This window comes from Xenopus laevis, chromosome 2S, assembly GCF_017654675.1.
Source record: "Xenopus laevis strain J_2021 chromosome 2S, Xenopus_laevis_v10.1, whole genome shotgun sequence".
In the NCBI taxonomy this organism is placed as follows: Eukaryota; Metazoa; Chordata; class Amphibia; order Anura; family Pipidae; genus Xenopus; species Xenopus laevis.
In genome coordinates, this window is record NC_054374.1 from 152,796,170 (window position 1) to 152,819,221 (window position 23,052).

General features: G+C 41.1%; 1 protein-coding gene across 4 annotated transcripts in view; it reads left to right on the forward strand.

Annotated features, from left to right (window-relative positions):
• Positions 1-9,340: 9,340 nt before the first annotated feature.
• cul5.S (cullin 5 S homeolog) overlaps positions 9,341-23,052 on the forward strand; it is a 52,395-nt gene continuing 38,683 nt past the window's right edge. The window contains exon 1 of one of the 4 annotated variants that reach the window (XM_018250329.2): positions 9,341-9,493. In XM_018250329.2, the coding sequence (XP_018105818.1) occupies positions 9,470-9,493 (24 nt within the window). In that variant the 5' untranslated portion in view covers positions 9,341-9,469. Of the gene's footprint in view, positions 9,494-9,519; positions 9,971-12,190; positions 12,830-23,052 lie in introns of those variants that run through there. The other 3 variants (XM_041584567.1, XM_018250326.2, XM_041584568.1) reach the window with 3 other exon arrangements.

Here is a 23,052-nt window from a genome sequence, read left to right on the forward strand (position 1 = left end):
GGAGAGAGAATGAGAGTGTTTTACATCGACAGGGGACCAGCGATAAACTGTAAAATGTGGGTTTTACTCTTAAGATCAGGTATGGGATCTGTTATCCAGAAAGATCCAAATTATCGGAAGGAACACAGCAGCAGCAGAGAATGTGGATGGAGAGAGAATGAAATTGTTTTACATAGATAGGGAACCAGCGATGAACTGTAAAATGTGGGTTTAACTCATTAGTGCAGGTATGGGATCTGTTATCCAGAAAGCTCCAAATTATAGGAAGGAACACAGCAGCAGCTGAAAATGTGGATGGAGAGAGAATGAGAGTGTTTTACACAGACAGGGGACCAGCGATAAACTGTAAAATGTGGGTTTTACTCATTAGTACAGGTATGAGATCTGTTATCCAGAAAGTTACAAATTATGGGAAGGAGCATAGCAGCAGCTAAGAATATGGATGCAGAAAATTTGAGTTTTACATACGTAGACATGGAGCCAGCGATAAACTGTAAAATGTGGGTTTTACTCATTAGTACAGGTATGGGATCTGTTATCCAGAAATTTCCAAATTATGGATAGGAACACTGCAGCAGCAGAGAATGTGGATGGAGCGAGAATGAGAGTGTTTTACACAGACAGGAGACCAGCGATAAACTGTAAAATGTGGGTTTTACTCATTAGTACAGGTATGAGATCTGTTATCCAGAAAGTTACAAATTATGGGAAGGAGCATAGCAGCAGCTAAGAATATGGATGCAGAAAATTTGAGTTTTACATACGTAGACATGGAGCCAGCGATAAACTGTAAAATGTGGGTTTTACTCATTAGTACAGGTATGGGATCTGTTATCCAGAAATTTCCAAATTATGGATAGGAACACTGCAGCAGCAGAGAATGTGGATGGAGAGAGAATGAGAGTGTTTTACACAGACAGGAGACCAGCGATAAACTGTAAAATGTGGGTTTTACTCATTAGTACTGGTATGGGATCTGTTATCCAGAAAGCTCCAAATTATGCGAAGGCAGACTCCCATCATATACATTTTATCCGAATTTTTTTTAAAAAAAATAAATGACTCCCTTTTCCTCTGTAATAATAAAACAGTAACTTGTACTTGATCCCAACTAAGATATGATGAATCCTTATTGGAAGCAAAACCAGCCTATTGGGTTTATTTAATGTTTACATGATTTTCTAGCAGACTTAAGGTCCCCATACATGGATAGATCCGCTCGTTTGGCGATGTCGCCAAACGAGCGGATCTCCCTCCAATATGCATTGCCCACCTTGAGGTGGGCAATATCGGGCAGATCCGATCGTGGGCCCTAGGGCCCAACGATCGGATCCTAGCATTCTCAAACGGGCGGTCGGATCGCGGGACCACATCAACGAACAGATGCGGCCGCGATCCGACGGGATTTTTAAACCCATCCGATCGAGATCTGGCCGACTTTCGGCCAGATCTCGATTGGGGAAGCCCGTCGGGGGCCCCCATACACGGGCCAATAAGCTGCTGACACAGTCTGTCAGCAGCTTTTATCGGCCCGTGTATGGCCACCTTTAAGGTATGAAGATCTGAATTACGGAAAGAAGGCTGAGGGCGGAGTTTGTATGAGAGAAACACATCATAGGCATAATGAGAAGATAGCTACATTGTGTCAGGCTTATTAATCAACTCCCCATGAATTGCACCTCATGATATTGTTTTGAACAGTACTGGGGGCTGGCTCATTTGCAAACAATGGGCAAATTTGCACCTGGGCAGTAACCCATAGCAACCAATCAGTGATTAGATTTTTTCCAGCCAGCTGCAGGTTAAACACTGGGTCACTAGCCAGGTGCAGATACATCCAGTGTTTGTAAATCACTCCATGTAAAGTGGAAAAATGAGGTCTTCTTAGGGTTGCCACCTGGCCAGTATTTTACCGGCCTGGCCGGTAAATCTGATGGTTGATCCCAATGTTATTAAATCATACCTCCCAACTGTCCCTTTTTCGGAGGGACAGTCCCTCTTCAACCTGCAGTCCCTCATTTGTACTGGAAAGTCCCTATTTTCTCTGCACTGAACAGCCAGAAAAAGAAACAAAGTTTCTAACTTAGGGCTCTTACTCACGAGCGTTTTTACCTGCGCTCCCCTGCATTCCGTTTTTCTGCGTTCAGGGGAGCGCAGGAATAGACGCATTACATTTTTTCCAATGGGGCTGTACTCACACAGGCGCGTGTAGGTGCCGAACGCAGGAAAAATGCAGCTTGTTGTGTCTCAACTTGCGTTTGGCGCCTACACACACCTGTGTGAGTACAGCCCCATTGGAAAAAATGTAATGCGTCTATTCCTGCGCTCCCCTGCGGCTGAACGCAGAAAAACGGAACGCAGGGGAGTGCAGGTAAAAACGCTCATGAGTAAGAGCCCTAAATTGGCTTTTAGCAGAGTGCACAGAACAGCTAACAGGTGCAAATAAGATACTTTGTAACAATTTTGAGACACAAAAAACTTTTAATTATTTTCAAACTTTCATAACCTGCTTAATTTTGTAAAATGAACATGGTAATTAGCGGGTGTGGCCACAGAAAGGGGCTGGCCAAAAATTAGCTGCACTACGTGCGAAAACATTTTTTGTCCCTCTTTGTACTTCCAAAATGTTGGGAGGTATGTATTAATAAGGAAAAAAAATAAATATATAGGAAGGCCGGTATTTTTTTTGCAGAAAAGGTGGCAACCCTAAGGGGCAGATTTATCAAGGGTCGAATTTCGAAGTTAGAAATACTTTGAAATTCGACCATCGAATTAAAATACTTCGAATTTGAATATCGAATTCAAACTTTTTTCATTGAATTTGGCTATTCAGCAGTCAAAGTAAAATCGAACGATTTTTAATTCAACTTCAAAAACTTAGAAAAATGCTGTAGAAGGTCCCCATAGGCTAACATAGCACTTCGGCAGGTTTAATTTGGCGAAGTATTGAAGTCAAAGTTTTTTTAAAGAGACAGTACTTTGATTATCGAATAGTCAAACGATTTTTACTTCGAATCGAAGTCGAAGTAAATTCAAAGTCGTAGTATCCTATTCGATGTCGAAGTATTCAAAAAATTACTTCGAATTTCAAATTTTTTTACTTTGAAAATTCCCTCGAATTCACTTTGACCCTTGATAAATCTGCCCCTAGGTGTTCTTAAAGGAGAATTCAACCCTGTCATTAAAAAGATTTCTGGGCCCCCTGGTCCCAGCCAGGGCTGGATTTCTGTGCCCGGCGCCTGTCCAAGCGCCCGCTAGGGTTGTCACAAGACAGACTGTTGAGCCCCCACCACAAACATTCTACCTCTAACTAATCGCCGAGTAGCATCTTTATCCTTATGCATTCTACCTCTCAAAAGACTGGCAAGTTTTGGACACTTGGATGAGAGGGGATGTGATGCTGGAATAAAGTTTGGTTATGGTGGGGCCTTACTGATCCAACTGTTGTTTACTACTGTGCTACTATGGGTAAATGACTTTCTACGCAAAGAATAATTATATTCTTTACAGCTAAGAGTTTGTGCCTGGGTTAATTTCTGATGCAGGGCTGGATGATCCCAAGTTTCTTTAAGTAAAGTGTCTGAGTGATCTGACACAGACACTTATGATAATTGTATTATCTGCAACAGTTATTGCACTTGAAACTTATATTTTATAGTATTGCATTTCTTTATTGTCTTTCTCCACAGTAACCATTGTCACCAGGTATTATTCAGGAGAGGGTACCAGAAGAGGATGTCATGGTACTGTTCTTTATTGCACTATTTCAAATGTTATTTTTATATTTGTGTATTTGTTGTGCACCATTGTCGGGATGAAATGGGGTTTCCCCCCGGGTGTCTGTAGGGTCCCATAGGGGAGATCTGCCTTACTGCATGACTACAATCCTCAGGGGAGGCACATTCCTGCCTGTCTCAGCCTGGTATTTTATACTGCATATACCTCATCTTTTGTAAGATGTTTGTCTTGTACAAATAAATTGTTACTGTTTGTTTTCACCACAAGAACCTCCTGGTGTCCATTATTTTATATTTTATTGCACAGTAGCTTGTGGTAGGTGTAGTTACACTTCATCACTCCTTGAATCTTCCACTTAGCGAAGACCCTAGCCTAAAGTGTTAGTCACATGTAACCAATGCTCTAAGCCTGGGCTCCCCAAACTTTTTTTCCCCCATAAGCCACATTCAAATGTAAAAAGATTTGGGGAGCAACACAAGCATGAAAATAGTTCAAGGTGGTGCCAAATAAGGGCTGTGGTTAGCTGTTTGGTAGCCCCTATATGGACTGGCAGTCTACAGGAGGCTCTGTTATTTCAGTACATCTGGTTTTTATGCAACTAAAACAAGCCTGGAATTACAAAAAAAAAACACCTGCTTTGAGGCCACTGGGAACAACAACCATGGGGTTGGTGAACAACATGTTACTCATGAGCCACTGGTTGGGGGCCACTGCTCTAAGCACTAGCTGGACATTAACCCCTTTTGGTCTGCCTAGCCCAAGTTAGCGTTACATTAATATTTCAGACAGAGGGAACAAACAATGAAATAAGTAAGTGTTTACATTTAGAGAGTGCCATGCCATGTGCCAGTGCCCACAATTTGACCTAATTTATTATTATAAGCATTATATAGCATTATACATAGCATGATTTAATTGGATTGAGGAAAAACTCAATGCAATGAAGCAGAAACCCCGTACCGTATGATTTTTTTTCCTGAATCACTTGATTTATTGAGGCTTCTTCCCAAAAAAAGCCCGAATGTATCAGATTTTTGGCCCAAAAACCCAAAATATTTGATTTTCTGGTTATTTCCAGAGCAGACCACAGAAAGTTCCAAATAGGATAGGGACCTCTCCCATTGACTTAAATACAACCTCGGCAGGTCTGAGATGGCGGATTTTCCAATAAGGACTTTTTGCATCCTCGTGGTATAATAAGTCTCAAAAAATTTGAGGTTTTTTTTCCAGTAAAAATTCAGATTTTATAGTAAATTTTATTTTGAGTTTTAGCATTTGGACTTTAATAAAAAAAAAACCCTAGCAGTTACTTTTGCAGAGGTTCAGGGAGGGTTTTATACAAAGGAATTCAGGAATGCAATTCCCAAGGTTAGGACGAACAAGAGATTAAGAGTAAAGGCAAGTCCTGGTGGATTGTCTGTTTTTGTAGATTTGACAAGTAGCTGCTACTAGTAGTGATGGGCGAATTTACGCCGTTTCGCTTCGCCGGAAAATTCGCGAATTTCGCGCGAAATTCGCGAAACGGCGAAAAATTCGCGAAACGGCGCCGGCGTCTCGTTTTTTACGCCGGCGCCCGTTTTTGACGCCGGCGCCCGTTTTTGACGCTGGCGTCCGTTTTTCGAAAAAAAATTTTGACGCCGGCGAATTTTTTCCGCGAATTTTCGCGGGAGTTTCGCGAATTTATTCGCTGGCGGCGAATCGCGCAAATTCGCCGCGAATTCGCGCCTGGCGAATAAATTCGCCCATCACTGGCTACTAGTAGCTCCTTCTGTCTTGACTCTAGGCAAGAGCAAGTTTCTAGCAGTGAAGTGGAAGGACCCCCCCCCCGAATATAATTGCTAATTTAAGACCCCAGGTTGAAGCTTACAGTTACTGTAAGTTAGTCTGGGGTACTATTTTATTTAGCACTGACAAACTTATGTCTAAGGCAGTGCTCCCCAACCAGTAGCTCGTGAGCAACATGTTTCTCTCCAACCCCTTGGATTTTGCTCTCAGTTGCCTCAAAGCAGGTGCTTATTTTTGAATTCCTGGCTTGGAGGCAAGTTTTAATTGCATAAAAACCAGATGCACTGCCAAACAGATTAGCAGTTAAATTATTCTTTTAAAAATATTGTGCAAACCATATATGGTGCTTTATATACATGAATTGTGGTATAATTAATTGTATTTATTAAATTGATATCTGTACAGCAATTTTCACTGTTTTTGTACTTGGAATTAAAAAACCTCAAAAAATCAAATCAACAATTTTTGGGTTCTCTGAGGATTTATTAATTTTGATTAATATATTACATGAAGCAATCTACAGTGTGCGAAAATAAGATCTTTAAAAACCTTTTTTTTGTTGCAACTAATTATGTTTATCTTACGCACCGCCGTATATGGCTTTGTAAGCTTCTATAATTTTAAATAGTAGTGTGCGCTGCCGACATATATACAGCACTGCCAAACAGAGCCTCAATGTAGGTTGACAGTCAACATAGGTGCTCTCCAACTCTTTTTACTTCTGAATGTTGTTCACGGGTTCAAAAGGTTGGGGATCCCTGCAGTGGCGTAAATCATGAACCGTTATCATGGCTTTGGCGGGCCTGCACCCCTGGTGCACCACTGTTTATACATTTTAGGAAAACACTTGATTTCAAATACCAGTGGCCTACTCTTTAATTATACTCAAATTTCAATTCTAAGCAAAGAAATTATGCCCTAATGCTGTAAATTACCCTATACTGGCCCTGCCATGGATATTTTTAATTACAATTCCCTTCACTGTGTAGTGCAGCAGCAGATAGGGGGTTAGCAGCTAGATATACAATACCCTAAGGTGCTCTGAATACAGAACAAGAACAGATCAAGTGATATTAGTTATTTGGTTGCTGTTGTATCTTGTGTTCCTGCAATTAGCAAGGGCCACATTCAGATGTCCACTTGGCTCTTTGTGACCATTCCCAGGTAGGACATATTGTGTGCTTGTGGCTCACTACATAGTACTTCTTATTGTGTTTCTAAAAGGCAGGAATAAATGGACTGAAAGTGGTTGCAGCTCTGATGGTTGCCTCAAGCCTACGTGTGCAATGATCCATTGGAAGGAGCTTTGAATGCAGCAGCCCTGCTTGCAGACGATGCGCTCCCGCTCGCCTGTCCATTTGCACATACAGCAACCCAAAGTGGCAGCCCGTTTCCCGGTACCAATACAAAACAAGTGCCTGGCCCGCTGTATTAGAAGAGAACCAGGCACTAGGCAGCATACCCAGGACAATGCTCCCAGTCCCAACTGCACAACAGTTGACACGTCGTGTCCACACTGGAAATGCTGGCACAGCCTGCAGGGAACCCGTGCCATTACAGGAAAACTCTGAGCCAATGTGGGGCTTTGGCGGAAGCAGGTGATCACGGGACAGCAGCTGGTTACTCCCTAGGGTAGCCCTTGCCCAAGGAGAAAGGCTAGGAAGAGATGAGAGTGGTCCAGTTGCTCTCTGCTAAACTACAGGGCCAAACAAAGCGAGCACGCTAATGCACATCAGGCGCAGGTAGCTGGTGGGCAAAGAGAAAAAGAGATGGGAAGGGGAAGCATTCCCAACGTGAGGCTCAATGTTATCTATTTCTCTTATGTTTAATTACCTCGAGCTCCGCAGAGAGTCTCTGATACATGGTTCACCTGTGGGCCCGGATGCTGGAAATGCACCACCACCTCTCAAAAAGTGTGCGCAGGAGAAAAGCCCCCCTGCAGGGCCCGGGTGCGATTGCTCTCCCTGCATCCCTTGTAGTTACGCTACTGGATCCCTGGTCTAAGGTATCACTTGCTACTGCTGGACGACCACAAGGGAGAGAAGATAAAGGACAGAGATTGCAGCTTTCTTTGCAATTGCCATCTTGGGCATGTATGCTGCAGAAATTATGTGGCCGAAGTGGCCTCCTTGGCTTCTAACCTCTATAGGGGTGAGGGCAAGTAGTTTTTTTTAGCAAGTTCAATATGATACAGTTCATGAGAGGCTTGGGTGGCAATATAATGAGTTTTATTATAATAAGTCTACACAGTCCTGCAGAATGAACACTATGCATGCACACTTTGCAGCAACAAGGATGAACTGGAGAAAGATATAATTAATGGAGACTTATGTGAAGGCCTTGTTGTGATCCACACAGTTTGCCTTTTCCTTCCCTTTTCCACGGCCAGTGTTTCTTTCCACCCAGTGGTGTAACTAGAGTGTGCCGGGCCCCCCTGCAAAAAATCTTCAGAGGGGCCCAGCGCACTCCGATTCCCATCCTCCCACCCACTTCCCATACCACATCCCTGCACTCCCTGCCCCCAACTCCGCCCATTCCCACCCAACTTGTGTCCCCCTTCCTCACCTCAGGTAAGAGAGCGGCTGGGGAGGAGGGATTTTTTATTAGCTATGGAGGAAGCAGACCACACAGTCCGGGCAACTGCAGGGTCTGCATCTTCTATAGTTTCACCACTGTTTCCTCCAACTCCCAGTCTTGCTGTACAGGCATCTATGCTGAGCTCATGGCAATTTCTCCTCTGAGAAACATCTTCAACTCAGATGTGCCACCTGTCATTGACTATAATAGAAATCTGCCTGTCTTTGCTAGTAGAGATGTAATGGTCCAAAAGCATTCAGGTTGTTTGGTCCCATTACTTTTACAAAGCAGAAGTATGACAATCCCACCTGTGACTCCTCAGCCATTGCTAGCTATAAATACTAGCACATACCAAAGCTAAACTATATTAACGCAGTCATTACTGGCCCCATCTTGCCACCAAGATTTTACCAGTGTCCCATAATTTGCACACAAATTTATTCTAATCTCTACATCTGAAAAGGGCTATAGGTGGCTGTACACAGGCAGATCTTCAGACTGAAGGTGGCCATACACAGGCAGATTAAAGCTGCCAATATCAGTCCTTTAGACCAGTTCAGCAGCTTATCTGCCCGTGTTTGGGGGCTTCCGACGGGTCTTCGCGATCGATATCTGGCCACAATATCGATCGGAAAGCCTAAGTGTTACCCCAGGCAAATGCCCTTAACCTTTTACTCACCCCTCGGTGCTGATTCAGGCATTGGAGTTCACAGGCGCCATCTTCAGCTGCTTCAGTAATCTTCGGAATGAGACCGGCGCTTCGGCAATTTTCGTGAGTTTCAGAAAATCGCTCCAACTGCGCATGCACCGTTCTCATTCTGAAGATTACCGAAGAGAAGATGGCGCCCGTGAACTCCGCTGGACAGAATCTGCACGGAGGGGTAAGTAAAGAGTTAGAGGCATTTGCTTGGGGTAACATAGGCTGGTGGGAGGAGGGAGGGGTTTTTGAACGTTTGGGTTTGCTTCTCCTTTAAACATGTGACCAGGAAATGCTAACTGCTGATTGGTTGCTATAGGTTACTTAGTGCCTTAGGTAATTAGTGCCTTTAATTACATAACCCCCATAGAGATAGATAATCCTGCTTCCTATGTTTGAACTATCTTTCATATTAACACTGGCTGGCCAGTCAGATATCACAGTATTGCTGTAATGAGGGGGCTACACTTGCCCCAATTACCCCCAACAACAACAGCTGTCAGTCAGCTAGAAGTGCTGCTCTGACAACCTGGCGATGCCAGAAATCTGTCACAGTTGCCACTTGACGTTTGTTGGAACCCACGTGACCTGGCGCTGCGCATCTCGCGGTACCACAGCGGGAGGTTGTCTTGAGATCTCGCGGGATCCGGCGGGAGGACAAGTTGAGGGAACATGGCGACGTCTAATTTGTTAAAGGTAAGAGGAGCCACCTCTCTATAGTGTCCGCCACTCGCGTGCTGTGGGAGGATTGGACCCACACCCCTGCACCGGCGGCCTTGGTCTCGACTCAATTGCTGCGTGACATCCCTCCTGCCTGCATTTGCCCCATTATATATCCCATCCCCCGCATATCTGGACACCGGTAGCTGAGTAGGAACAGAAAGCTGCAAAGCTAATGGGAGTTTTGGGAAGCGCAATGCTGTTGCTTTACTACTGGAGTTGCTGTTTCCACCAGGGGGCGTGACGTTGAATATCTGACTTCCTGTTTGTTTTAGTGATATAACGGGGATACTGTCACTGTCTGTGTTATAGACAAGATGAGCCTATTCAAGGACCCCCAGTTTGTGGGAATTGGCAATGGATTTCTCTGATCTGTGAGAGGCTGGGGAGGCAGGTGTGTCAGTGAGTTATAGTTCAGCAGCAGCTAGATGTCTGGATTTGGGCATCCTTCGTGTAGGTACAGCAGAGTCAGACTGTCACTATTTACTGCACCTGCATAAAAACCACACACACGCTTAAAGGGCTGCTTCACCTTTAAAAGGAGAACTAAACCCTAACAATGAAAGTGGCTAAAAATGTCATTTGATATAGTGAACTTATTGCACGAGGCTAAAGTTTCAGCTTGTCAATAGCAGCAATGATCCAGGACTTCAAACTTGTCACAGGGGGTCACCATCTTGGAAAGTGTCTGTGACACTCACATGCTCAGTGGGCTCTGATTGGCTGTTGAGAAGCTAAGCTTAGGGCTCGTCACTAATTATCCAGCAGAAAATGAGCTTCCCTGGCTGTAATATAAGCTGATGCTACAGGTTTGCTGATTATTAAATTCTGATGCTAATTGCACTGGTTTCTGTGCTGCCATGTAGTAATTATCTGTATTAATTACTAATCAGCCTTATATTGTGACATTTCTATTCTATGTGTACTGTATATTGTGAGTGGCTCCCTAAGCTCAGTAAGTGACAGCAGCACAGAGCATGTGCAGTGAATCAGCAGAAAAGAAGATGGGGAGCTACTGGGGCATCTTTGGAGACACAGATCTTTACTGCTAAACGGCTGTGGTTGTCTTGGGCTGGAACAGAAGCACAAAACATAATGTGCAACATTTTTAGCTACTTCTTTAGTTCTTCTTTGTTAACTTTTAGTATGTTGTAAAATGGCTACTTCTAAGCAACTTTTCAATTGGCCTTCTTTTTTTTCTTTTCAATAGTTTTTGAATGATTTGCCTTCTTCTGACTCTTTACAGCTTTCAAATGGGGGTCACTGACCTCACCGAAAAAAAAAAAAAATTGCTCGAAGGCTACAAATGTGTTGTTGTTGCTACTTCATATTACTAATCTTACTATTCAGTCCCTCTCCTGTTTATATTCCAGTCTCTTATTTAAATCAATACATGGAATTTGGACCCTAGCAACCAGATGGCTGAAATTACAGACTGGAGAACTGCTGAATAAAATCCAAATAATGCAAAAACCATAAATAATAATAAATGAAAGCTGATTGCAAATTGTCTCTAAATATCACTCGCTACATCAGTGATCCCCAACCAGTTGTCATGAGCAACATGTCGCTCTCCAGCCCCTTGGATGTTGCTCTCATTGTCCTCAAATCAGGTGCTTATTTTTGAATTCAAGGCTTGGAAGCAAGATTTAATTGCATGGAAACTACCGTATATACTCGCGTATAAGCCGAGTTTTTCAGCACCCAAAATGTGCTGAAAAACTCGACCTCGGCTTATACGCGGGTCATATGCGGGTCTTATACGCGGGTCATACCGGGTCATATAGCGCAGGACTGTCTGTGTGATCGCCGCCCGGAGCAGGTCCAGGAGCTCCGGGCGGCGCGTCCTTCCCTGCCGGCGTTCGCTCTCAAAATGGCGGCGCCCATGGCCGCCACGTGGGTAGCGGCCGGCACCGCTACCCACGTGGCGGCCACGGGCGCCGCCATTTTGAGAGCGAACGCCGGCAGGGAAGGACGCGCCGCCCGGAGCTCCTGGACCTGCTCCGGGCGGCGATCACACAGACAGTCCTGCGCTATGGGAGAGGGAGGTGTGTTGGGGCCGCGGAAGGAGCGTATCTGCTCCGGGACCTGCACAGACAGTCCTGCGCTATGGGAGAGGCACAGACAGTCCTGCGCTATGGGAGAGGCACAGACAGTCCTGCGCTATGGGAGAGGCACAGACAGTCCTGCGCTATGGGAGAGGGAGGTGTGTTGGGGCCGCGGAAGGAGCGTACGGTACCTTTTTTCTGCTTTCCTAGGTGCAGCACCTCATTGATCTTCTGAGCAGCCATGACAGGTAGGAGGTCACAGGGAAAACAAGTGGCAATTGTCCAGCTAATAGTTCTGACTCTTTTAAATCGTTTTAGATAGATTTCTATGCCATAAAACATGATTACACATTTACACTTTCACATTTTGAAATCTGACATGGGGCCCCTAGGCTTATACACGAGTCAATACATTTTTCCAGTTTTCTTAGGTAAATTAGGTACCTCGGCTTATACACGGGTCGGCTTATACACGAGTATATACGGTAAGTGTAGTGCCAAGTAGAGCCTCCTGTTGGCTATCAGTCCACATAGGTGCTACCGAATAGCCAATCACAGTACCCCAAGGGACTTTTTCATGCATGGTTGCTCCCAAACTCTTTTTACATTTGAATGTGGCTCACGGTTAAAAAAAGGTTGGGGACCCCAGCTCTACATCACACTAAAAATTAATCTAAAGGTGAACAACCTCTTTAATCATTGCTGCTTTACTAGAGGCATAATTTATAATTAGTGATGGGCGAATAAATTCGGCAGGCATGTATTCGGTGAATAAATTCGCGTAACCGCCGCAAAAATTAGTTTGGCGTAAAAAAAGACTGGACGCGCGTCAGAATACTCACTCGCGTCGTAACTGTCGCACGCTAACATTATTCAGATGCCCATTGACTTTAACGCGGGCGTCAAAATTGACGTAAATTGACGCGGGTGCCAAAATTCGCGTTATGCTAATTTTTCGCAAAACAAATTCGCCCATCACTGTTTATAATTATGCAGTCCAGTAGATTCATTTATTGTCCATCTAATAAATAGCTCATAACCTGAAATCTCATCAAACTTCTGAAATCTGTTTTATTTATTTCTTTCTTTGTTTTTCCTGACAACTCCAATGCTTGAAGTAAGGTCACTGGGCGACCCCCAATATCCCACTGACAACATAATGCTTTTAGGGTGCTGGAAGCTGAAGTTCAACATCATCTGGAAAGCTACGTACTGTTCATGTAATCTGGACTTTGAGTCATTTCTGGAAAGCTTGATAGTACAGGTATGGGATCTTTTATCCAGAATGCGTGGGACCCGGTGCTTTCCATATATTGGAGCTTTCCTTAATGTGGATCTTCATACCTTAAGTCTTTTAGAAAATCATGTAAACATTATAAACCCAATAGGCTGGTTCTGCTTCCAAAAAGAGTTTATTATATCTTAGTTTGGATCAAGTACAAGGTACTGTTTTACTATTACAGAGAAGAATGAAATCAATTTTTAAAATGTGGATTAGTTGATTATAATGGAGTCTATGGGAGACATCATTTCCGTAATTTGGAGCTTTCTGGATAATGAATTTCCAGATAACGGATCCCATACCTGTAGTAAATACATCAATAATCTCCCTCTTGATGTCAGTTTAATTCATGTGTATAATCTATGAATATAGTGGATCCAGATGGGCTTTGATTCGCACCTGATTAAACTCTACATAAATGTTTGGACAAACCGTTAATCTTGCTTTGCGTCAGGCTGAATTATTGAATTTGTATTTATTATGGGATACGCAAAGCCTAAATAAAAGGTGCACAGTGCTAAATTAGTAAAAAGTAAATGTTAACATACATGTAGTGGTTTGTATGACTGCCTATCAGTGCTAGATTCTACTGAGTCTGCGTGGCTTTCCCCTGAGAACTCATGTTTTCCCAAAAAAAACATCCGGCCATCTTGATTGGCTACGCACAGAATTGATCATGTTGTGTTAGTACTCTCATGATTAGGGACCTTAACTTATAAGCCCCACTGTAGCAGAGAATGATCGAATGATAAACATTTTCAGCAAATGGATTTGTAATATGTTTATATTATATAACAACCCGTTTCCCAAAAAATAGTTGGGACACTGCAAAATGTAAATTAAAAGACAATGGGGTGATTTGCAAATCATTTAAACCCTAATTGCAAATTAGTACAGAGAGAACACATCGAGGGGCACATTTATCAAAGGTCGAAGTGAATTTTCGAATTGAAAAAATTCGAATTTCAAGCTATTTTTTGTGTACTTCGACTAGGGAATAGTCCAAATTCAATTTGAAAAAAATCAAAAATTCAAATATCTAAATATATCATGTACTGTCTCTTTAAAAATTTGACTTCAACCATTCGCCATCTAAAACATGCCGAATTGCATGGGGGGACCTCCTAGAACCTATTTGGAGTCAATTGGTGGACTTTGAAATATCGAAGGTTTTTTTGGGAAAAACTTTGAATCGAATTCGATCGAATGCGCTATTAATTTGATTCATAATTATATTGAAAACGGACCTACTTGGCCAAAAAAACCTACTTAATTTAGGTTGGTCTTTTTGAATTCGAATTGCGAAGTTTTTCAAATACGAAATTCGACCCTTGATAAATATGCCCCCCCCAAAAAATGTGCTCATTTTGAATTTGATGACCACAACATGTTTCAAATAAGTGTTTTTTCAACTGTGTTGCACCAGCTCTTTTAAAGGGGTTGTTCACTTTCAAACACTTTTTTCAGTTCAGTTGGTTTCAGATTGTTCACCAGAAATAGACATTTTCCAATTACTTTCCATTTTCTATTTGTGACAGTTTTTCTAATATCGAAGTGTAAAGTGTCATTTTTCACCTTCTAAAGCAGGGGGAAGGGGGGTCACCGACTCTTTAACTGTTCTAAATTATTACATTTTTTATCTTTCTCCCTGAGTTTCATTTAAGGCAGCTGTTAGAATTGAAACAATAGTTGCTGATATTCCAGAGATGCTGCTGAGAAATGTATCAACTAAATGTTGCAAAATTGTAACAGTTTAGATCATTGCGCTGCCAGACTGAAACATGAGGTGGTTATTTATTTAATGCCAAAAACTCTGGAAAAAAATCGTGTTTTTTTTTTTTTAACTATAATATCCGAATTCCTGGAAAAAAAAACTTGAATTTTCAGTGATTTATTATACCCCGAGGCTGCTAAAAGTCCAAATCTGAAAATGCTCCATCTCCAAGCTGTTGGGGCCCTGTAGAAGTCAATGGCAAAGATTCATTTCAAATTTGAAGATATCATGGTCTGCGCTGGGGCCAAAAATCTGAAGCAATGTCGGTTTCGAGCAATTTCAGGAGAAATGTGAGCATTTCTGGGCATAAAACCCTGAAAATTCATTATTTTTTTCAAAAACCCCACATTTTTCTGTTTTCCAAAAAATTTTATCGAGTTTTGTTCCAAAACTATTTTATTGAATTTTTTTCAGTGATAAGGTCAAATTGTGTATTTTTTTTTACCTAAAAAAAAAAAAATCGTATTTTGATAAATAACCCCCCTAAATGTTAAACTTAAATTTTGGGAAACGGTGAAAAATAAAAGATGGAAAGCAATTGAAAAAAGCCTTTATTTTTGGTGGACAATCTGAAAACAGGTGAACTGAAAAAAGTGTTTGAAAGGTGAACAACCCTTTTATCAACGCTCTGTGAGTGTCTGGGAACTGAGGAGACCAATTGCTATCTTTTTGAAACTGCTCAACAGTTTGGGGTGTCCTTTGTCATATTTTTGGTTTTTTTTCATAATGCGCCAAATGTTTTCAGTGGGTGACTGGTCTGGGCTGGAAGGAGGGAGCCAGTTTAGCACCCAGACTCTTACTACAGAGTCACACTGGTGTACTACTTGCAGAATGTGGTTTGGCATTGTCTTGTTGAAATAATAACGGCCTTCCCTGAAAAAGACATTGCCTGCTTGGCACCATGTGTTGTTCCAAACCTGTATGTATTGTTTAGCATTAATGGTGCCTTCCCAGATGTGCAAGGTCCCCATACCAACGGTGAGCTGTAAGCTGATAGTAAGCCTGATGGCCTTTCTCCCTAATGATGGAGCGTCCATGATTTACAAAAAAAATCTAATTTTGGTTTGTCAGACTACAGGACAGTTTTCTAATTCGCCTCAGTCCATTTTAAATGAGCTTGGGCCCAGAGACGGTGGCGGTGTTTTTGGGTCATGTATATACACGTAAGGGAACCATGATCTGGAAACCTGTTATCTATAAAGCTCCGAATTACAGGATGACTGTCTGCCATAGACTCCATTTTATCCATATAATCCAAATTTGTAAAAAAATATTTCCTTTTTCCCTGTAATAATAAAACAGTTCCTTGTACTTTATCCAAACTAAAATATAATGAATCCCTATTAGACACAAAACCAGCCTATTGGGTTTATTTAGGGGCAGATTTATTAAGGATCGAAGTGAAAATTAGAATTTTCAAATTTTTTTTTGGTCAAAACTGTGAAATTGTGAATTATCCAAACTCGATTCGAGGTTTAATTTAAATTTCAAGATTTATCATTTTCGGGCCCTTTAAGCACTCGAATTTGCCTATTCGCCACCTAAAACCTGCCAATTTACTGTATAAGTCAGTGGGAGACGTCCAAGGATCAATTTGGTGATGTTTGCAGCCTTCCTGACATTCGAATCAAGTTTTTCTAATTCGAATCGAATTCGATTTGAGTTTTCGTGTCAATTCAATTAATCCGAGTTGAGAAAATTCGATTTTGTTAATACATTTTGATTGGTCGAATTTCAAGTTTATGGGAGTTTTTAAAAAAAAAACAAAAAAACTCGCATGAATTTGAAGTTTGACCCTTGCTAAATGTGCCTCTTAATGTTAAAATTATTTTTTAGTAGACTTAAGGTATGATGATCCAAATTTTGGAAAGATCCCTTATCTGGAATCCCTCAGGTCCCGAGCATTCTGCATAACAGGTCCCTTACCTGTATATGGTTTCTTCTCTGCATGGTAGCGTTGCAACATGCATTTGTGTATGTAGTTTGTGTATGCAGCAATGAACTGTGTTCCCAGACAATGGATTTTGGAAGTTTTCCTGGGCACATGCACTGATTTCTACTACATAATTGTATCTATTTTTAATGCAATGCAACCTGAGAGCCCAAAGATCATGGGCATCCAATATTGTCTTACAAGCTTGTCCTTTACATACAAAGATTTCTCTCGATTCTCTGACTTTTTTTAATGATGTTATGATCTGTAGAGATCATTTCTGCGAATCCTTTGCCATTTTAAGTTTAGGAATATTATTTCTAAATTGTTGCAATATTTGCCGTGTCTGTGTTCAAGACAGTTGGGTGCTACTCTCCAATTTTACTCTCTGAGATCCGCTTTTTTTAGCAAGACACAACTTTTCCAATTTTTTGAAACATTGCTGGCATTAAATTCAAAATGAGTCTATATTTTTCGAACACGGGCATATTTTTGTGTATCTGATGCGTGTTTGAGATGCAGATGCGAGTGAATCTAAATGCATGGCTCCGTTTTTTCTTTTATATTTTACCTGGTTGTATCAAATCTGTGGTTTAGCACAGTCCCGTGTCATATCTCCTCTTGGATATGAAGTACAGTTATTGGATCTGTTATCCAGAATGATCGGGAATCTGTAGTTTTTCTGTAATTTGGATCTTCATACCTTAAGTCTACTAGAAAATCTTTTAAACATTAAAGAAAACCAATAAGATTGTTTTGCCTCCAACAAGAATTAATTATATCTTCGTTGGGATCAAGTGCAAGTACTGTTGTAGTTACAGAGAAAAAGGAAACCTTTTTAAAAACTTTATTATTTGGATTAAATGGAGTCTATGGGGCAGATTCACTAAGCGCTGAATTTGTGCTAGCGTCCGCTTCACTCACATCGCAACATTTTGCCAGGCGTAGATTCGTCAGGACATCGCTAATTCGCTTCCAGGGCGCCAAACACTGGCGAATTTGCGCTAGCGTTACTGTGGCAAGTGAAGCGAAGTTGCGCTAGCGTTGCCTCTTTTGCATACGGCGGGAAGTTAAAGTTGAATAGAAGTATATGTTGCAGCAAATACATTACATTACACAAGCCCAGGGAATCTTAATAAAATAAAATAGATCACCCTGAAACATGAAAAGACGTCGGCGTTTTTTGGAACTTGGAAAAATTTTCAACTATTTTTTGAGGAAGTCCTATATGCTTTATTGCACTTCGCCTGGTCTGAGGTGGCGAAGGCAAGTCTGGCGCAAGAGCTAACGTTCAGTAAAATAAAAGGAGATGCCTTCCCCTAATTCACAGCCTTCTGGGTAATGCATCCTATACCTTGTACAAGGGAATGATGGGTGTTAATTCTCTCCACACTGTGGGATCTGGATGTGCATCACAAGGTGTTTCACTGGAAAAATAAAATTCAAGACAAACTATTGACTGGCCCACAAGTTACTGGATAAAGTGCTGTCCCTGTCACACTAGAGCTTGGTTCAGTGATAGAGCCATTGTTCGGTTGTCAAAAGAGATTGGATATTGCAGAATGACCGTGATCCAAAGCATAGGTTGACATTGACTAAGGAGAGAAAGATAATGTTTTCGATTGGCCTTCCCTGTTGATAGACTCCTATTGAAAAGCTTTGGGGAGATTAAAATATGCAACAGATGCAAGTCTGGCGTTGAATAATTCCATATCCCCAACAAGTGAAACTCACAAATCAGGATATGTATAGTCCCACCCCTTATCTGGCCCCACCAGCTTATGAACAATTCATCCCTATTTGGCCAAACCTGTTCACCTCCCAATATGCACTTTTCCTAATGCAGTGATCCCCAACCAGTAGCTCATGAGCAACATGTTGCTCTCCAACCTGTAAGGGCCTAAAGGTGGCAGAGATCTTTTGTAAGATAATCGGTGTGGTGGAAGACAAAGTGACCGATATCGGTAAAAAGCCTGGGATATCGTCCGTCTCGTCGGTGGGACAGTACTGAAAAGTTTGATAATGTACCTTTTGAATGTGTCCGAACATCATAACATTAATGCTGAATCATCAGATAGAGCTAAAAAAATTATTTTTGTTTTTACCTGAATATCTGACAATTCAGCTCTGAAAGGGATAGTTTTGTGGGAATTTTTTTTTTCAAAACACGATTTAATAGTGCTGCTCTAGCAGATTTCTACATTGAAATCAATTTCTCAAAAGAGCAAACAGATTTTTTTATATTTAATTTTGAAATCTGATATGGGGCTAGACATATTGTAAGTTTCCCAGCTGCCCCCTGTCATGTGACTTGTGCTCTGATAAACTTCAGTCACTCTTGAATGCTGTACTGCAAGTTGGAGTGCACAATAATGGAGAGCTCAACCCAATCCCAAAAATAACACTTCTTGAAAGTGCAGGGTGCTTACCCAGAAGACCCTTCCTTTGCATTAGGGTCACTAGAGCAGGGGTTACACCAATTAGACCGCACCCAGCTTACCCCTCCTGCGCTGCTCCGTGGATTCCTTGCTGGGTGCTCTGTCTGCAGCGTCCCCACCGCTTGTCACACACCAAACCAAAAGAATGACGGCACTCCATTCAAGGATAAGGCAGGTTTATTACAGACCCCACAGGGATCTCAAGCCCTACGCGTTTAGGGACTCAATCCCTTAATCATAGGCCTATGATTGAGTCCCGAAACACGTAGGGCTTGAGATCCCTGTGGGGTCTGTAATAAACCTGCCTTATCCTTGAATGGAGTGCCGTCATTCTTTTGGTACTAGAGCAGGGGTCCCCAATCTTATTTAACCGTAAGCCACATACAAATATAAAAAGAGTTGGGGAGCAACACAAGCATGAAAAAGTACCTTGGTGTGCCAAATAAGTGCTGTGATTGGCTATTAGGAAGCCCCTATGTGGACTGATAGCCTACAGGAGGCTCTTCTTGGCACTACATTTAGTTTTTATGCAATTAAAACTTGCTTCCAAGCTTTGAATTCAAAAATAAGCACCTGCATGAGGGCAACATCCAAGGGGTTGGATAGCAACATGTTGCTCACGAGCTACTGGTTGGGGATCACTGCACTAGAGTAATTGCAAATAATCCGGATGCACGCCCTTTTGTTAAGGTTGTATCAAAAGTGGTTTATTAAGCCTATATACATCACAAAAGGGCAAAGTTTCGGACCCCTCTCAAGCTTGATAAAGGGCCCGGAGGGGTCCGAAACGTTGCCCTTTTGTGATGTATATGAGCTTAATAAACCACTTTTGATACAACTTTAACAAAAAGGTGTACTGCAAATTGGAGTGATATCGCTGTCCCCCCCAGCAGCCTAACAACAAAAAAATGGGAAGGTAATAAGATAACTGCTCCCTAACACAAGATAACAGCTGCCCGGTAGATAAAAGAACAGCACTCAATAGTAAAATCCAGGTCCCACTTCAACACATTCAGTTACATTGAGTAGGAGAAACAACAACCTGTCAGAAAGCAGTTCCATCCTAAAGTGCTGGCTCTTTCTGAAAGCACATGACCAGGCAAAATGAACCTAGATGGCACCTACACACCAATATTACAACTAAAAAAAATACACTTGTTGGTTCAGGAATGAAATTTTATATTGTAAAGTGAATTATTTGCAGTGTAAACAATGTATTTTAGAAATAAAGCGACATCATAAAAATCATGACAGAATCCCTTTAACATTAGTAGAGTGGAAGAAAGATCTTTCGTACGACCGAGGGGCATGGGAAGATCTTAATTGGAGCATGTATGGCCACCTTCAGGAATAATTGCCCTGGGGGGCACGAAACACGTAGGGCCAATGGAGATACTTTTCCTTTTTTTTATGAATCTACAATAAATATTACGTTTTTAACCTTATTTTTCGCGGCCCTTGTGGAGATTTTGTGAGTGCCCAATACCCCTCTTTTTGTGTTTTACTGGTTTACCTGCTCCCTAAGATGAGAGTCTTGGGCTGGAGCACCTGTTTCACATGGTGAGTGTTCAACATATATTGTGTCCTGTGCTCCCCTTTCGGTGGTTTAACACCTTCAGGAGGTGCCATAGTCCCTGACAGAAATGGTGATCAGATGAGTGTCACTTGCCTTATCCTTTGTTTTCTTATTATGAATTTGCATCATGATGTAGGGAGTTTACACGCCTTTTTTTTTGGCTAAACTACTACAAACTCAAAGATTTACCCTAAGTGTGTCCTACTTTAATTCTGAAGCGACTACGTTGTTCATAATTCCTGCTTTGCTGGTTTTAGTATATGATCTTCTCTGTTTATTATGCAAACTCTATGGCATTAAAGATGACCTACTATAGGATAAGAAGGTATCTAAGCAAGCAAGGATTAAAGAGAGAATATTCCAAAAAACATGAAAATGTATGTAAAATCAGTGTAAACTAGGTATTTGGATGCCAGTATGGTGATATGCAGTGTTGCATTGGTTGGGCATTTCTCACTTCAATGGAGTAATGTACAGGTATAGGATCTGTTATCCAGAAACACATTATCCAGAAAGCTGAGAATTACGGAAAGGCCATCTCCCGTAGACTCCATTATAATCAAATAATCCACATTTTAAAAATTGATTTCCTTTTTCCTTTCTATAAAACTTTGTACTTGATCCAAACAAAAATATAATTAATCCTTATTGGAAACAAAACCTGCTTATTGGGGCTGTTTAATGTTTAAATGTTTTTTAAGCAGACTTAAGGTATGAAGATCCAAATTACAGAAAGATGCCTTATCCAGAAAACCCCAGGTCCCGAGCATTCTGGATAACAGGTCCCATACCTGTACTAGAAAGTGTGTTGGGCTTTGAATATGTAATTAATAAAAATTGCTGACTTGATATTTCTTTCTGTAGTCCGAGATAACCTAGTATCTGTGATTTTCCAGTTTATCATGTGCAGGTATTGGACCTGGTATCCAGAATACTTGGGACCTGGGTTTTTTTTTTGGATAAATGATCTTTATGTAATTTGGATCTTCTACTAAAAAAAAATCATGTAAACATTAATTAAACCCAATAGGAATGATTTGCCTCCAATAATGATTAATTATATCTTAGTTTGGATCAAGTACAAAGTACTGTTTTATTATTTCAGAGAAAAGGGAAATATTTTTTTTAAAATTTGGATTATTTGTATAAAATGGAGTCTATGGGAGATGGCCTTTCTGTAATTCAGAGCTTTCAAAATAATGGGTTTCCAGATAATGGATGCCACACCTGTACTACATTTTGGTACAAACTAGGATTGTTATGGCCCTAGAAAACAACTTTTTTGTGCTTGTTGGAATTACAGATATAAGGGGTAATTTATGGGCACAAATGCAGTTGCACTGCGCTTGTGGACATAAATAACCCCAATAATCTATAAACGTATAGTAAGTATAGCATTTGGGTTTTACTGGTATGGGATCCATTATCCATAATGCTCCAAATTACGGAAAGGCGGTCTCCCATATGCACCATTTTATCCAAATAATCCTCATTTAAAAAAATTATTTCCATTTTCTCTGTTATAATAAAACAGTAGCTTATACTTGATCCCAACTAAGATATAATTAATCCTTATTGGAAGCAAAACTAGCCTATTGGGTTTAATTATTGTTTATATGATTTTCTAGTAGACTTAAGGCATGAAGAGCCAAATTACTAAACGATCCGTTATCCGGAAAGCCCCAGGTCCTGAGCATTCTGGATAAGCTCCCATACTTGTATCCTTACTGCTACTTGTTATGTTACATTCACAACAGACATTGTTTCCATTTAGCATCCACAGCTATACGTATGGCAGAGCTAATTGTGAATGTCCCTGCCTTAAGGCATAGAGCTCTTTCTAACTGAGAAGAGAAGGGCCCATAGCTGGACTGGTCACGGTGTTGTGTATTTATAGACTACTGCATAACAGACCTGTTTAGTTATTTCTGGAAAATGGCTATGGAAAGCTGTGCAAAACCTAGGCCTAAATATAACTCTGTCAAAAAGGCTCTTTCACTGTAGTTGCATGCAGACTTGTTGAATTAGCAGTTACAGATGTAACGCCCTTCCATTTACTTTATTAAAGGGGTTGTTCACCTTTAAATGAACCATTAGTATGATGTAGAGAGTGATATTCTGAGACAATATGCAAATGGTTTTTATTTTTTATTATATTTGATTTACGAGCAATTTACCTTTTTATTCAGCAGCTCTCCAGTTTGCAATTTAAGCAAGCTGGTTACTAGTGTCCAAATTCCCCTAGCAACCATGCACTGATTTTAATAAGAGACTGGAATATGAATAGGAGAGGCCTGAATAGAAAGATGAGTAATAAAAAGTAGCAATAGCAATGCATTTGCAATCTTACAAAGCATTTGTTTTTAGATGGTGTCAGTGACCCCCATTTAAAATGTTGGAAAGAGTCAAAAGAAGAAGGAAAATAAAATAAAAAAAACATAAAAAATAAATAATGAAGAGCAATTGAAAAGTTGCTTAGACTTG